This window comes from Amia ocellicauda, chromosome 10 (genome assembly GCF_036373705.1).
Source record: "Amia ocellicauda isolate fAmiCal2 chromosome 10, fAmiCal2.hap1, whole genome shotgun sequence".
In the NCBI taxonomy this organism is placed as follows: domain Eukaryota; kingdom Metazoa; phylum Chordata; class Actinopteri; order Amiiformes; family Amiidae; genus Amia; species Amia ocellicauda.
In genome coordinates, this window is record NC_089859.1 from 24100697 (window position 1) to 24116432 (window position 15736).

A 15736-nucleotide genomic window follows, 5' to 3' on the forward strand; every position below is an offset into this window, starting at 1 on the left:
ACTCAATAAGAGCAGTATGGCATTTGTCTTACAATATCAGTGTACCAATCACTACGGCACACAGGTTTGGGGCTTCATAAAATGGGCCTCCCTAGGCGAGTAGACTGATTTCAGTGTCCTAAGCAGGAACTACCAAGCTTGAGATCAGGTTTCCCTTTTCAGACATTTTCAGATATCATTTCGCAGTTGATCTGAAGAAGGATGTTTGGGGGAAATTGTTTTAATTCAAATTTGCCTCATCTTAGGTGATCTCGGCTGGTCAATAAATTGCACACAATTAACTGTGCTTCACCCTCGTGAATGACAAGTCAATTTACATCCACACAGACACATCGGGGCACTTTATTGACCGAAGCCTATAAATATTCAACACCTCTGTTTGGCTAAGGCAGGGTAACATTAAAAGAGCACAGGTTCCCCAGGGAAATCCTTTTCAATGCCACAACAAAGCTGTATTCTGTCCTGGAAGTGGCACGAAGCACCAGAGACTTGAAGAATCAACATTCGGATATACAAGGTACTGACAAAAACACCACCAACGACAAGAATGTGATCAAATGTTAAGTATATTTATGAATATTTCCCATATTGTAACAATGTGCAGAAATTCAACCTACATGGCCATAAACCAATGATCTTTAGATGAGTTCTGGAGAGAAAACTGACTTGCTTATAACAGGCTGATGATTATGACATTCAGACATAAACACCCCGATTCCCTCGTATCTTTAATAAGCAAAATCAACAGAAACATATACCGTCAAAGTCAGATACACTAACCAAGTGGATGGGGATTAATCTGAACTGTAACATCTTGTATAGTACCATGTTATTTTAGATACTATAGATACATGTAATGCATCCGTATCAAGAGCTATTTGAGGCTCTCTAGCTTCGATGTCATTTAAAGATGAAAAACAGGATAACTCTATCATCCAAAATATATCTAAATATAGTTTCCGTTGATACCATTAGACATGACCGTTATAGATGTCAGATGATATTATCAACACATTTTAAAATGAAACCATTTTCGTGGGAGTACACAAATGAAAATTATATGCTCTGGTTGTATGTCATGATAGGGATATTGACAAACGCCAGATGCACTACTCACTTTGACAGGCAATTTGGTCTCTCATGGCCTACTAACTGGCACACCTTTAAACCCACTTAGATGAAGCAAAACAAAAAGCATATCCATAAAGATAGTGGATGCTTAAAGGGCCTGCTTGACCATAGACCTGAATATCTATTATTAAATAAAGGCAAAACCATCATTATTCTGAGGAATTATCTATCAATCCGTATATATGGGCTGAAGAAAGTTGCTTATCATCTATCGCCTGAAGTTTCGTTAATTAACAAATGTATTTGTTGTTAGTTACTATGCAATGTGTGTGATTTCCTGTTGGTTATGTTGTTCAGATGTTCATCATCACTGTTACCAAATTAAGCATTTGTGTAAGGTCTTCCTACAGAAAATTGCAAAGACATTTCCAATCTAATGCAACAAGCGTGGGGCTTACAGTGAAGCTTATTTCTGAAGTATTGTGTAGGCCATTTCACATGTGCAATGCAGGTATAAATATACATCTGCCATATCAAGCCCACACTTCACAGAACTAATTCTCATCATGTCAAATAATCTAAGCAGAAACATCAATAACATGCTGCAGAATACAATTACTGTAACAAGAAAGAGATTCAGCTAAATAACAGGTTCAACTCTACCCTTAAGTTATACCACATGATTATAGTTCTTTACAATAGTTCCCATAAACTGACATCAAATACATTCAGTCTTTAAGAACATCTGCAAACAGGACTATATCTGTAAATCTTGCAAATAAATGATTGTCCCGACATTGTAAGATTATAAACTATAGCACTTTCCCTTAAACTACAGTTTAACTGATACATGTTAGTGTTGATGCACACACATTATATTAGGATATTTTAAGTAAATACATTCCCTAATAGTTTACAGCTTTAAAAATGTGTTGCACCTTAGCACAGGCGTACCTTATAACCATTAGTGTACATTATAAGCATTTCAATATTGCATTATGTATATTACACTGACCTTTACACCTAATACAAAAAAACACAAATGTTGCACAAATGGAGAATGCTCTAAGTCAATTACTTCTAATGTATTTTAATATTGCCTACAGACAAATACAGAGCACACTGTTCTCCATTGATTGTTCATGGTGGAAATCAATGCATTAGACGTATGCCCCACACAAGCCTATTTAAACCTATTCCACCATGAAATGTCAGCAACAGCACCAGCATTGGACGCGATGGGCATCTGCATTTCACTCACGTTACCAGTTCCTCCCAGTCATGACAGCCATTTCAACCCGGCATCGCAAACACACGACCTGCCAGCGCACTGCAGGCGACGAGAACAGCCGTGAGCAGCAGCTTCCGGTATGAATAAACCATCGACAGGATTATGATGGTGCGTTTAAAAGCCCCCCATGAACAGCTGGCGCACGGCAAACACCATCTGATCCGTGTATTCAGTGTCTGCGCTCGGCACCCGCCTCACACTGCGGCGGCGGCAGCAAAAGGGCCATGCACACACACACACACACACACACACACACACACACACACACCGGGAACAGCCGGCTTCAACGCCAATCGTGCACGACTCCGTTACTCCGTTTCGCTAGCACGTCTGCAACTTGAATCCAGCGGGTTTTGCATGCACTTCCGACGAGTTCTGCCCAAACGTACGAATGCAGTCAAATGCATCATTAACCCCCCTGCCCCACACGGACACGTGTCTGCTGAAGGGAAGCGTGTTTCAAAGTTATGCATTGCATTTTGGCTACGGTGTCAATCCGCCCTACGCTACGGACTGTGCGCCGCTGCAGCTTTGCATTTGCAGGAGCGGGGCCTAGCTGTAAACACGGCCAATGACAATCGCTCGGGCTCGCCAGCTCGGAAGACGTCTCCCTCTCTGATGTGTGCATGCATGGGGGGACACGTCGACCCCCCGGCCCCGTGCTTTCGGGACCGAGAAGCGCTCGAAACCGCGACAACGAGCCGGCCGGAGCTGGGAAAGAAAGCCCCGGAGCAGCCCCATGCACCCATCATTACCACACCTAGCAACAGCGCTGACAGGACGCAGGAAGAGAATGGCTGCCATTGCGGGGAGCGCAGCGCTAGCAGGGCTGCATGCCCTTCCCTCGGCTCTATTTACCGATGTGGTTGTCCTCGATGTGCTCGATGAGCTCGGCCAAGGTGGAGAAGTGAAGTCCGCAGCCCCCGAACCTGCAGGTGTTGGAGAAGAAGGAGGCGGCGGCGATGCCTGTCATGGTGTTACATTGAATATGCCACTGCAGCGGGGATAGGAGGGAGACAGGCACCGGCAGCCAGGCAGCGGCAGCAGCAGCTGGAGCGGCGCAGCGAGGGGAGAGGAGGCAGCCGCGGCCGGAGGAGGGACCAGCACCGGCGACGAGGACGTGACGTCATGCTTACCTGTTGCACAGACGACCCCCCCGCCCCACACACACAGATCATTACACCCCCCCTTGAGGAAATGCGTGCATTCGTGCTTTTTAATAGCGAGGACTTTTTAAATCAGTCTTTCAGGAAAGTTGAGCATATTACTGCGAGGGTAGTGACGTCATTCAGGAAATTAATAAGCATTACGCTATAGCATAACGAGCAGACACCAATGCACCTCTACTGCACAACTCAGTCAGTGCTGGATTGTTTAAAATATATTTTACTATTTACTACTACTGCTGCTGCTCCTATTATTATTATTATTATTATTATTATTATTATTATTATCACACCGAATGTAAACAAACTTATCTTTGACCATTTATACCAGAAGGAAATGCTTCTGAAACATGAAGCAGGTATTTTAAAGGAGAGAGACTCATGAGGGGAAAAGGTTGTTGCACTGTTTTATTTCTGAGAAAAGGGTTGTTCATTAATGATACAGAATTAATTGTGTTCATTGTGAATTGTAATTGTGTTTGTCATATTGGCTTAATTTCATGTTTTAAATGGCAAGACATCCTTTTCCTTTTAGGGTTTCGGGTCTATTTTTGTCATACTATTGAGAGAAAGTACTTGACTGAACTCATTTTTCATCATCCAAAAATAGTGTAGATTGAAGAATGCACACATTCTCCAAAATTGGCAGGCCATCTTATTTTCTTCACACAGAAAGATAAAGTGCTACAGTAGCTCACACTGGTGGATAGTCTATGAAATCAACCCCATCTTCGAGTCCCGCCAGCCCGGGCAGGTCTTGGTCAACTGTGTGCCACTCCTTTGGGGAATCCCAGTCATGGTCTGCCCAGATTCAAACCAGCAATGTCTGGATTATAGGGCCTAAACTGTGCTCCAAGTGAAGGATTTAGGTTAAAATGAACATTATTACTGGAACACACAAAATACAATATGCTAATGTATAGGCTGTTTCTGCTAATCATCATATACACACTACTGCAGTGAATGAAAACCTGTAACCCACATAACCACTGTAAACTGAAGGCTGACTCAGAAGGTCAGTTTGTGCGATAGCAGAAATGCTGTCTTTGTTACTCTTTCTCTCTTTCAACCACAGTCTGAACTCAAATGAGACAACCGTATTGGCTGCTCCGTGTGTCAGTTTAACCTCTGGAATGTGTTTATTTAAAGAAAGGGGAAAAAGAAAAGAAAAGAAAAGCTGTCATCGGTGAGACATGAACAAAGAGTGAACTGGCATCCCCTGCCTTCTGACTGTACCCAGGCTTGTCAGCACACATAATGCACGGCGAGTGTGACTGGAGGTCTGGAACAATTTCCACAGCAGAAGGGCCACTGACACCAGAATAATGGTATAATAGCTTCCCTTGGTGGCTTATTCTATTTCACGTTCTTAATTGTGTTTTCCAGTTAGGATTATTTCAGATTTTATGTTTATTTACCAATTATTTATTTTTGCACATGCATGTGACCTGGTTATTTATTTGATTGATGTTATTGGCAGCAAATGCACATACAAAAGGATAATGGGAAAGTGTTATGATTATTCTGTAAGTTCTGCCCAGAATAGGATACCTTAGCTGGCAGGAGAGTCTGCCTTTTCCAGCAGGCACATGCTCACTTGCTGCATTCAGTGGCATGGCTTTTGTAATAAGCACTGCAGTCACACAAAGACCCTTGGCAGTCATAGCTGTGCCCTCATCATTATTTTATTTTATAAACTGTAGGCGGAAGCTTTTAAAAGTATGAAACTGTGATATAATGGGCCTGTTGTACAAGATGAATATGAGAATGTTGCTGGAAAATAACACTTGATATTTATTCTGTTTCATTAGCATAGGGGGTTGACATGCATAGGTGGGAACTTTCCGGATCTGGCCTGGAGACTCAGGGAATACAGTAACTTTACTGGGTCTCAGGGAAAATGGGCCATTTATAGGTCGACTGCTGAAGTAAATGTTGTTTTTGTGTAATGATTATGTCCCTAACAAACAAGTAATACAAAGTAGGTGGTCAGGTATGGAAGAAGGGTTTTCATGGCACGGGGATGTATGAGATTAGCAATCTCAAAGCTGGGATTTAAAATATACAGAGGCACAAAGGCCTATTGTCTTTTTATTGATTTACTCCTGCATGCAGCCTTGAAAATCAAATTCTTTGTGTCAGTACCATGACAAAGGTCCAGGCATGGTGTTAGGCCTGCATGCATATATCAACATACATGAGCTTCTCAAATGCATCACACAGCTGTAATTAAAGTGTGGAAGTGGGTCATATATCATATTAATCTCGGTGACATTTACCTGTACTCAGTAACACCTTTTGTTTTTTTCTCCACTTAGCCTCCAACCGCTCAAAGACATAGCAGTTACAAACACAGATGACATACAACACAATAAGTAGCAACAACATTTAAGTCTTGGGAGTTGTATTATCTCTTTAAATTAAGTCTGATGCAAGCATAATTATCAATGCATATTTTATATTTACTTATAAGTGTTTCTTTTTTATTTGCACAACTCTTTAAGGAATAAAACTGTCCTTTACCTAGACACAATTTATAGGTTGTTTACTGTTATATAAATACATCAAGGATTATTAATCTTCTTAGAATTCTCTTCAGTAACTTTTCCTATTCTGTGGGTTTTATAAGTGGATGTCTGATGATACGAAGGTTATTAGTATGATCAACCATTCTCGCGGAAAGTTAATCCAATTAAACTCCTCATCATTAAATCAATATGGCACTATTTCTTTGCTCGGCAAGGGCAGCAACATGGCTGAACTCCCCCTCTTTCCCCAGAGAGATCAAATTCTAATTTTCAGCCTTTCCAAATATACTGTTATTAATAAAGACAGAACAGACTTCTGATCCCAGAAGAGAGCTGTCACTGTTAAGTTACTTAAAGTGTTACTTAAAAATGTCTAAATTTTACCCAATTTGTAATTAAAATGGCTTGATTAACACAAAAGAAGGAGAAATATGCCTTTATTGTATTCAGATAATTACTGTACATGTTCTGTACTGTAAATCTGTAAATCCTGAGTAGTTGGGATTAGGTAAATAGCTCCTAGGCAGTGTAATGAACTCAGAAAGAAAATTTGTATGGGTGTGTGTGAGTCTGTTCTGGCAAGTCTTGACATATCTCAGCATACCTTATCACTGTCTGGTGACAGGGCATTGTATTGTTGCATTCTTCAATGGCATATTCTGTTCACCTATAAACAGCTCTGAAAATGCTACCTGCAGCGCTGAGGATGACCCAGAAACCAGCAGGACCTCAATGAGACTGGGGCTGTGTCTCCAGTACATTTGTCTATCTGTGTGTGCGTGTGTGTGTGTGTGCTGGAGCCCTTAAAAAGGTTATAAAACTTTCAAAACACAGGGAACAGAGAACTGGTGGAGATTATACCAGTTTACAATAATACAGCTCCCCTTCCTCTCTTCATTAATGTGAAAATTGATTCAGAATCGAATTATGTGGGCCTGGGATATTAGTGCGGGAATAGACGAGTATATTACATTACAAAATAAACCGATTAAGAAAAGCCTTTTAAAGAACCTGCAGTGACAATATGTGGCCACTGGGTAACACTATGGGCTGTGAAAACCTTCCATCCGAAATTAACTCTTCTGGTTGGATGCTGTGAAAAGGAAGTGATGCCTTTGTATGCCTTTATTTTATACAATGCAACACACAGCTCAACAAAAAACTTCATTTATTTAAAAACATAATGTTAAAAAAATATGAAAGAAAGTAAAACTTGTATGATCCTTTCCCCTGGCATACATGTTCATAAAGGATCAAATATTTGCTATTACTCATCTGTATTGATAGATACAGCTGTAAACATTCAGTTATGTTAGGCATTGGTTTCACCTGAATATATACAGTGCCGTATAAAAGACATATTTATATTTTTCTACTCTGATGCATAAGGAAAGTAAGTAAGCATAAGTCAACACATTTATTCATTCAGAAAAGATATTACCATGGATTAAAATGTGTGTGTACCTGGCTGCAATCACTTTAGCAGCAATTGTCAGCCATTTTCCAACACCACTTGAGGATATGCACCTTCAGACTTGAACCGCCCCTGTTGTCTTCAAACTTGGCTCTTTATAAGTTATAGTTGTTCATCATTTCACCAACTCCAATTCGATCCCAATAACCTATGTCCTGCTGTCAACCGGACAATGGCCCCAGAGCCTCCTGCTAGTTCTAGAATGATGGGAAATATTTCACAAGGAGTTTTTCTTCTTAATAACAGACAGTTATTGCAGTAGACAGCACAAGTGGCGTAACAATTGAGTGCATTGGCGATACTCATAACATCCGTATATTGTAACTCTTGGCCGAGTCTAAGATTTTTGCACAGTAGTGTATATATATATTTCTGTCAGTGCAGGACAACCCTCTAATGAATGAGAATCTAGTTTCTTTCTAGTTTGACAGCCCTACGGTCTTTGACACCCCCCTGCCCTGAGGCCTCTGTCCATTCACGGTTTCCTCAGAGAAGCAGCTCACTAACACTGCAGAAGACAAGTAACTCTGGATTGAAGGACTCTCCACACTGTGTACCAGCATCATTCTAGCATTGTTGAAATCTAAAATACAATTTGAATGATCTTTTACATACACAGAACTTGTTTTAGCCAGGCTTACATTTCTGTTGCTGGTACTGCAACCAAGCCAGCTTTTTCACTTTTGATGGGTCTGTTTCAATGGTGACTATGGTGAAATAGTACTGAAAGACAACTGTTTGCCGTGTTTTTTTACAGGACTTATGTCTAGGCTTGGCCAGGCCTGTTAGTGCTGCGGTGCCTTTGATAGATTTGACAGATAATACAAATTATGATGTGAAAAAAGTAGTTTGAACACAACACAGAAACTTGGCATACCTAAAAGAGATCACAAGAAACAGGAGAAAGAATTGCAGATGATCGAGTGAAACAGCATGTGTTCCTCTGTGATGCTTTGTTTCCTTTCTGTGCTTTCAGATTAATTTCACACAAATAGAAGTCTAGTTTTGACTCTGGCAAATTAAATGCAAGTCAATGGGTTATTGGGCAAGTACACACACAAGCATTTTGCTGCTAACAGTTGCTGTATTTTCTACTTACATCTTATATGTTGCCCACAAAATTGTTTCTTTTAGATTTTATTGGTTTCAAAAAGTTAAACATTGAATTAGCCACATGAACGGTTCAGTGGAGATTGAAGAGTTTTGTAATGTGTTGTAAAACTCCTGCAACAGTAACAAAATGAAAGATTATTAACCACAGCATCAATTATGCCATTAAAATATTTTTGGCTACCCTGTTATGCTCTTCTCTTAGGAATTTACCACGTCTAAGATAATAACCCAAGACCCATTTTCCAGAGAAATGCAAAGTTCAAAACCATTCACAGTGCAAGTAAAACAACAATTACTTAATGAAAGCAGGACTCAATCAGACATTAAACTTGTGCCCGTAAAGTATGAAAGGAAGATGATGTCAACAGATTTGCAGGCAGGGTTATACCCTCAGATTATATTTTTTTCTTTTCTGTTTTTACTTACATATATAATGCACTAGAAAAACACATTGAACATCTACTTAATTACAACAGCTACAGCAAACTGAATATCTGGAAACATGAAGTGGAATACAAAACCGAGCACAGCACTGAAAAACTCAAGCACTGACATTAAACTGCTTTGAAAGACTACGTTTCAGTTACGGCATTTTTAAGGAACTATAACAGTTTTCCCCTTTTGGTGGCACTGTGTGTTAAGGTAAAATATGAAGACATCTCAACAGATACAAATTACACACCACACATGTAGAGACACATATACACACACTTGCCTACACAAACTCATTAGTTCTTTACAAATGATTATGGTCTTTTAAAATGAAAGGGGAAGGAAAGTACAGCAATGCTCCCTAATTGGTTACCTAAAACAATATTGTGTACCTACTGAGTCCTAAATGATTTCCCAAACAATAAATAAATACATTTGAAAGATGCAGCTGGACAGTATATAATACCCTCTGTTAATTAATCTGAAGTTTGGGGAAATTGTAATTAGTAAAATCACTTCTTTAAACTAGTTTAAACAAGAAAAGAAAGATTCCTTCTAGATTAAATTAAGCCTTTTTGTTGGTTTGCAGTTTAAATAGAGAATTCACATTATTATTATTATTATTATTATTATTATTATTATTATTATTATTATTATTATTATTATTATTATTATTATTATTATTATTATTATAATCCTTTCAACACTTTGTATTAGATTCAGATTCCAATTTCTTAATCTTTTTTCCTTGGGTTTGGTACCCAGACCATATTTCATTCTTGTTTTCTGCGTCCCACCCTAGTATTCCCACATTCATTTGGGAGGGTGACAAATAGCTGATGAGCTGTTTTTTTCCAGTAGCTCTTTGGGATCGCATCCCTCTGAGGATTATGTCAGTCACATGGGGTCTACAGTGTTCAATCTGAAAAATATAATTTATTTTCTAATCCGTTGTATAAGCTGCTTCTGACTAACGATGTGCTGCTAATAAAATAAACGTACCAATACTTTTTATTCTAATAATCCCATATTTTGTGTGCAACCTTACAAGCACAGTATCCAGTACAGACTCCCAGAGAGATGTCTACTTCAATCCACAGCCGTTTATTAATATAATGAGCAAGCATCACTTGATAAAACTCAAACTAATGTAGATGTCCTACAAACAGCCTGGCTTTTTAGTAATTAAAGGCTATGGCAGATGATAGGGAAATGCAGGATGATGCAGACCTAGACGTACAAGCAATCAGCTGGCAAAAGCATGCTAATTTGAATGTCTGAGTTAGATAAATGCCCTTGACAGGAGCAGCTGAAATGTGCACTCGTGCACAGCATGCGGGGGGGAGCCTGCAGTGATCTCAGGATAAAACTCTTGTAACAAAATCCTATCAGCACCAAGGATCTCTCAGCTAGTAAATGTTTATTTCAGCTTCAGAGTTTTACTTTTCCCCAAATTATCAATTATGACTTGACATTTGTAAACCACGGCGGCCATTTAACTTGTCTCCAGTGGTATTCGACAGTACGCAGATATTTGTTCTGAATTATGAAGAAGTTTTAAATGTTTTTTCGGGTGCAATCGGATCCTTCCCAGTAAGCACATGTCTTTCTTCTGCAATCTGACCTGCATACGGCCGAGCAGAAGAATATTTTGAAATTCATGAGTGCGCTGACAATAACAAAACCCCAGTCATTCATAACACTGCCAAACACAGACCCGGATTCAATATGAAATGCAGCTTTTCAATTTCAGTCATACAACTTTTCATATCATTGTACTAAAGTGAATAAGAATATTGTATATCACTAGTTTCACAATACATATTTAAACTTTGATTATTGTGAGGCCTCTTGAGACAATTTGACAAAACAGGGCTCCAGCAATAATGTTAAAAAAATCTATGCAATACATAATTATTCTGAGCACAGTATGAAATCCACAAATTACACCTGAAAAATATTCTGGTAATTATATAAAATTAGTCATTCCAAAATCTACTTCTGCTTTTTTAATAAAAGGGAAACTACAAATATTTCAATTATTACTTACATTTAAGATATTAAAAGTAAGATAGATATTTTTCCCAAAACAATTTAATGGATATAATTTTCCAAATTGGTCTGTCGATATTTAGATTTTGAGATACATCAATCCGTATCGATTTCTCTCAGTAAACTGTGGGATTTCTGTGTGAATGTTTTAAGCAAGGAAAATATTGTCTGAGCACAGACCTTCAGATTGGACTCACTAAGAACCTGAGAATGCCTTCATCTCCATCTTCCATCTCCATCTCCTTGATTGTGCTGTGATGGGTTAATTACTTGAAGCTGACAAGAGAATGTGGTCCATTTCTAGATTCTGCCACTTAAGAGAGCATGAGAGAAAATGCTAGATCAGAAGGGGGCACTGTTTCCTCTTAACAAATCATCAGGTAAAGGGGCGTAACGGTCTGTGGACCACAGTACACCAGCCATCGTTAATAAATAGCATAAGTGCTGTTTGACTATTCACAAGTCAGCAGCAAATTGGACTGCTGGCAATAGCATGAAGGTTGCAAAGTACTTTAAACCCTTACAGCCCCTTGGTTCCATCTGCCATTGAGAACAAGTTAAAAATTATTTGAAATGGATGGATGCAACCCTTTGGTGCTGAGATGTCATTCTGAAAAAATGTCAGCAGAAGCAAGAGAGACAAGCAGGGAAGACAGAGGACTGGAAAAGACACCTCATTCTCCGCTGTATCCCTCTTGGTCAATAATACACTGTGTGAGCTCAACTAGCATTGCTATAAATCCCCTCCAAGTCATAGATCTATAAGATTCATTTCAAGCTGGTGGGGAGAGGTATCCACCTACTCGGCTTTGCCAGGCTGAGACTTACAGCTGCTTTTGAAGAAAATGCCATATATAATATTACATAACTCTTTCAAAAGTTCCAGCCCTGCAGGCATTACTTAATGGAATATCCTTTTTGTCTCTCGGCAGTGTTAGAAGTAAACATTTTGAAACCAAACTATTCCACTAACAAAACACAACAGAAAAGGGAGAGTGTGTCTCCTCAGCCTCTCATACAGAATGTATTGACAATCCCACCCTATTTTCTGTATTTTCTGACCATGGGTTCTTGTCGGAGCAAGTAGGGTGGACAGAGAGTATAACTAAATGAAGATTCACAGGATCGTTTACAGATTAGCTTCATTACAAAACTGTCTCATATTGTTGGATGACTAAGTCAAATTAAAGAAATACCAGAACTAGATGCATGAGTTATAAAATAACTTTGATTCCCACATATATATTCTCTTTTGGACTTTTCAGTTTTAAGCATTTCTTTAACAACATCTTTGAAAATCACTTGGTTAGTTGTTAAATATAATGGGGAAAGGCATTGCTATATATATTGATTTTATCTAGTATGTGTTATTAAATAAATCTATATGTCTGTTCCTGCAATGATCCCATCAGAGTATTTCTCTCAGTAATAGTCGAGTCCCCTGGGGAGATGATGTTTGGATTAATAGAAAATATATGGGCTATAAAAGGCTGCTATAAATGTTGATTAAAGCCCAGGTTAAGAGAGAATGGCAAAGAATACAAGAATTATGGCGGCGCTCCTAAAACAGGGCTATTGTTTAAGTAACAGAAAGCTCGGCTTCTGTAATTTAGTTGAGATGTGTGCAATCTCTGCAGATTTCATCATGATAAAGGGACAGTCGTTAAAATGGGGAAACTTGTCTACAGTCGAAGCAAAGTGTCTGGCTGGGTCCTCGCGTTGTAGGAAATCATACAAACCTGCCAAAATTAGGTCACACTCTGTTATAGTATTTATGATTTCTTACCAAGTAGTTATGTGGTTCAGAAAGACTTTAATTGTTTTAAGTACACAAATTAAATGTATCAATTATACCGCAATAATGGTTGTCCACAGATTTTTATGTGTGTGTCAAAGCCGTTGAGATAAATGTTGGATGTTATAACTAATATGTCATAAATAAAGCTATTCTGAAGGTTCCTCCTAAATACTGCATTACAATAAGCTGCTTTATTTTATTCTGTGTGTGTTATTGTGTAATTGTACTGGCTGGATTAAAAGAATAAGTATTTTCTAAGCTGACAGGCAACAAAACTGCATGTAATGTAGTATATCATATAGTTGTAGTTGAAATCTTTATTACTGCTTTAGTAGCTCTTGAAGTGTTCGTTAGCCATTCTGTTCGTGTTTGAAAACATGATTGTGTGTGAAAAAAGCATGATTGTAGGGTGTTAGGATGGGTCTCAGGTTTTCAATCAAAACAATGTTAATTGCTATTTTGCTATAAGTCGCAGGTTTGCTTTATTATATATTAGTCATAAGGAAGATGGTGTCATGGCAAAGTGTGAAACTACACAAATAGGTCTTTATCTGGCAATCTGAATCAAAAGCCGCCAATTGGCACATGAATGAGCAGATTGGGAATCATGGTGAGCAATGTGGTATTAGACATGGGTACAACTTCCTGTTTTGGAGGTTTCCTTGGTTCCCAACATGAGTTTAAAGGAGTCAGATTGGAGTGACTCAGATGTGGTGAATCCTTCCTCTGGTGTCAGTGTATTCACAAGAAAGAGGCTATGACCAGGCCTTCGAGAGACGTCAGTACCAGGTATCACAAGGGGGACTAGGTCTGTGTTTGTAATCACTACACAATAATTTATTTATTTCTGTAATATAATCCACAGCATCAAGCAAAGGGGACAGCCTGTTCAAACCATGAGAGGAAAAGGAAACCGTGAAGCACTGACAGTTTGCCACGCGTCTGAACACCGTGGTACCACAGTCATTGCTTGTCCTCACATGGCACCCAGTAGTTGAAATTAAATCCCTCCCTTAAAAATAAGTATGCACATTTATTGTAATAGGCACACTCTTACATTTACACTTGAAACAATGTCATAATGAGTCAAAAGTCCCAACGTGACTGCAAGAACATTGGCTGTCCTTCATTGTTGTTTTACAAGACCAACATACATACATGCATGCATATAGACATACATTATAGCCTGTCTATGTCAAAGCAAATATTAATAATGGTTTTCCACTCAAGCAGCTGCTTCCGTTGCACTTTTGAATGTACGTGTTGCTTGAAATGTAAGTTTGCGTGTTTGCATGTAATGAGACTCTACCTTCACGAACAGAAAAAGCATCCAATCCAAATGATTACACCATAAAGACACACAATTATTCTGTAATGGTTTCTCAAAAGAAAAAAAAGGCTAATGGATATATTAATGAAAATTGATGTGAGCAAACGGCGTTCAGCTAATGTCAGATACCCAAATTATAGGAACGTGTAGCACCTGACAATCACTCACAGTAGCTTGATTGTTACAATAGCAAGTTTCTGAGGTACGTTTGGGGGAAGCAGTGATTTGTTGAGGTTATAAATAAAATTATTTTTGAACAACATGACAGCTGTGGGAGAAGGAAAACAGAGAGCCCTTGTTTCTCTGAGTGACATTAATTGTAGGTAAGGGCTTTGTAAACATAGCACCAGGCCTCCTGGAAGCTGGGCAACATACTGTAAAACTGTGGCATAACAACCCGTGACGTCTATAAATAAATATAAAATGACTGCACAAGTCTGATTTAATTCAGATTAGCCAATGCTTTATAAATGTCCTTGCAGATTCTATTACATAGTTACTTTTCTTTTGCAGGAAGCGGAGGAATTTTATTAGATAGTGAAAGTATGGCTCTGCAATAGATAACTTTTAATGTCTGTATTTCGTATTAGAAAATAAATAAAACTCTTAAAAAATGTAACATATACTGGAGTTTATTCATAGAAGCAAGAACATTTTCCTTTTACTGCTCACTGTTTTTAAATGTCTAATAAAACTGCGACTTTGCCGTTAAGCTGTAAAACAGAAAAAAGCGGAAAAGACTGTGTTAAGCAAATAGCTTTGGGGATAAAAAAAATCATTCCTGGTTTTACACTTTTTAACTCTTTAAATGTCACTTTGGAAGTTGATTTTAAGAATACAAAAAGCAACTGTCATTATCTGACACATCACTGACCAAGAAATGCAAAAAATATTTCATTTTTCTCACTTTAACAACACAATTGCAGAAGCTGAACATAGGAAAAGCAATACTTTACACACTGTGCAGTGAAGTTGAGTTCAAAATCTACTGCAGTTAAATAAATCAATGCCTTGTCCTTTCCTATTTATTATGAGAATGAGTTCCTTTCTGTTTCAATACATTCACATTAGAAGTCTACAGATTAAGAATAATATGAATGTACATTCTGAGTGGCACTGATGTATTTAATCTTTTTATATTTTAATTCCATCAAAAATGTCATACATTCAATTAGCTGAATAATACCGACACAAATACAAATGCTTGGTGGACATTGTCCAAACAACTTTAAATGATGGAATATGTCAAAATGACTTACATATTCGGTTCATGATCACAGGATTTATTTATTAAAATTTATAAAAACTACAGTGGCAAGAAAAGTTTTCATTTTACCTTTAATATAGTCTTGATATAATTTAGCCTAACTTATAAATTATATTCAGAAGGTTTATACTGATTGTCATAGTGCCAAAATGGGAGACCTAACACTATACAATTGTATTACATCAATAGACCATTTTAGCCTCCAACCCAACCC

At 38.3% G+C, this 15736-nt stretch overlaps 1 protein-coding gene across 1 annotated transcript in view; it reads right to left on the bottom strand.

Moving 5' to 3' along the window:
• The window catches only part of jazf1b (JAZF zinc finger 1b), a 51658-nt gene extending 48142 nt beyond the window's left edge, over positions 1-3516 (bottom strand). Inside the window, exon 1 of the mRNA XM_066715654.1 lies at positions 3221-3516. Coding sequence (XP_066571751.1) covers positions 3221-3335 — 115 coding nt within the window. The 5' untranslated portion in view covers positions 3336-3516. The remainder of the gene's footprint in view (positions 1-3220) is intronic.
• Positions 3517-15736: the final 12220 nt, after the last annotated feature.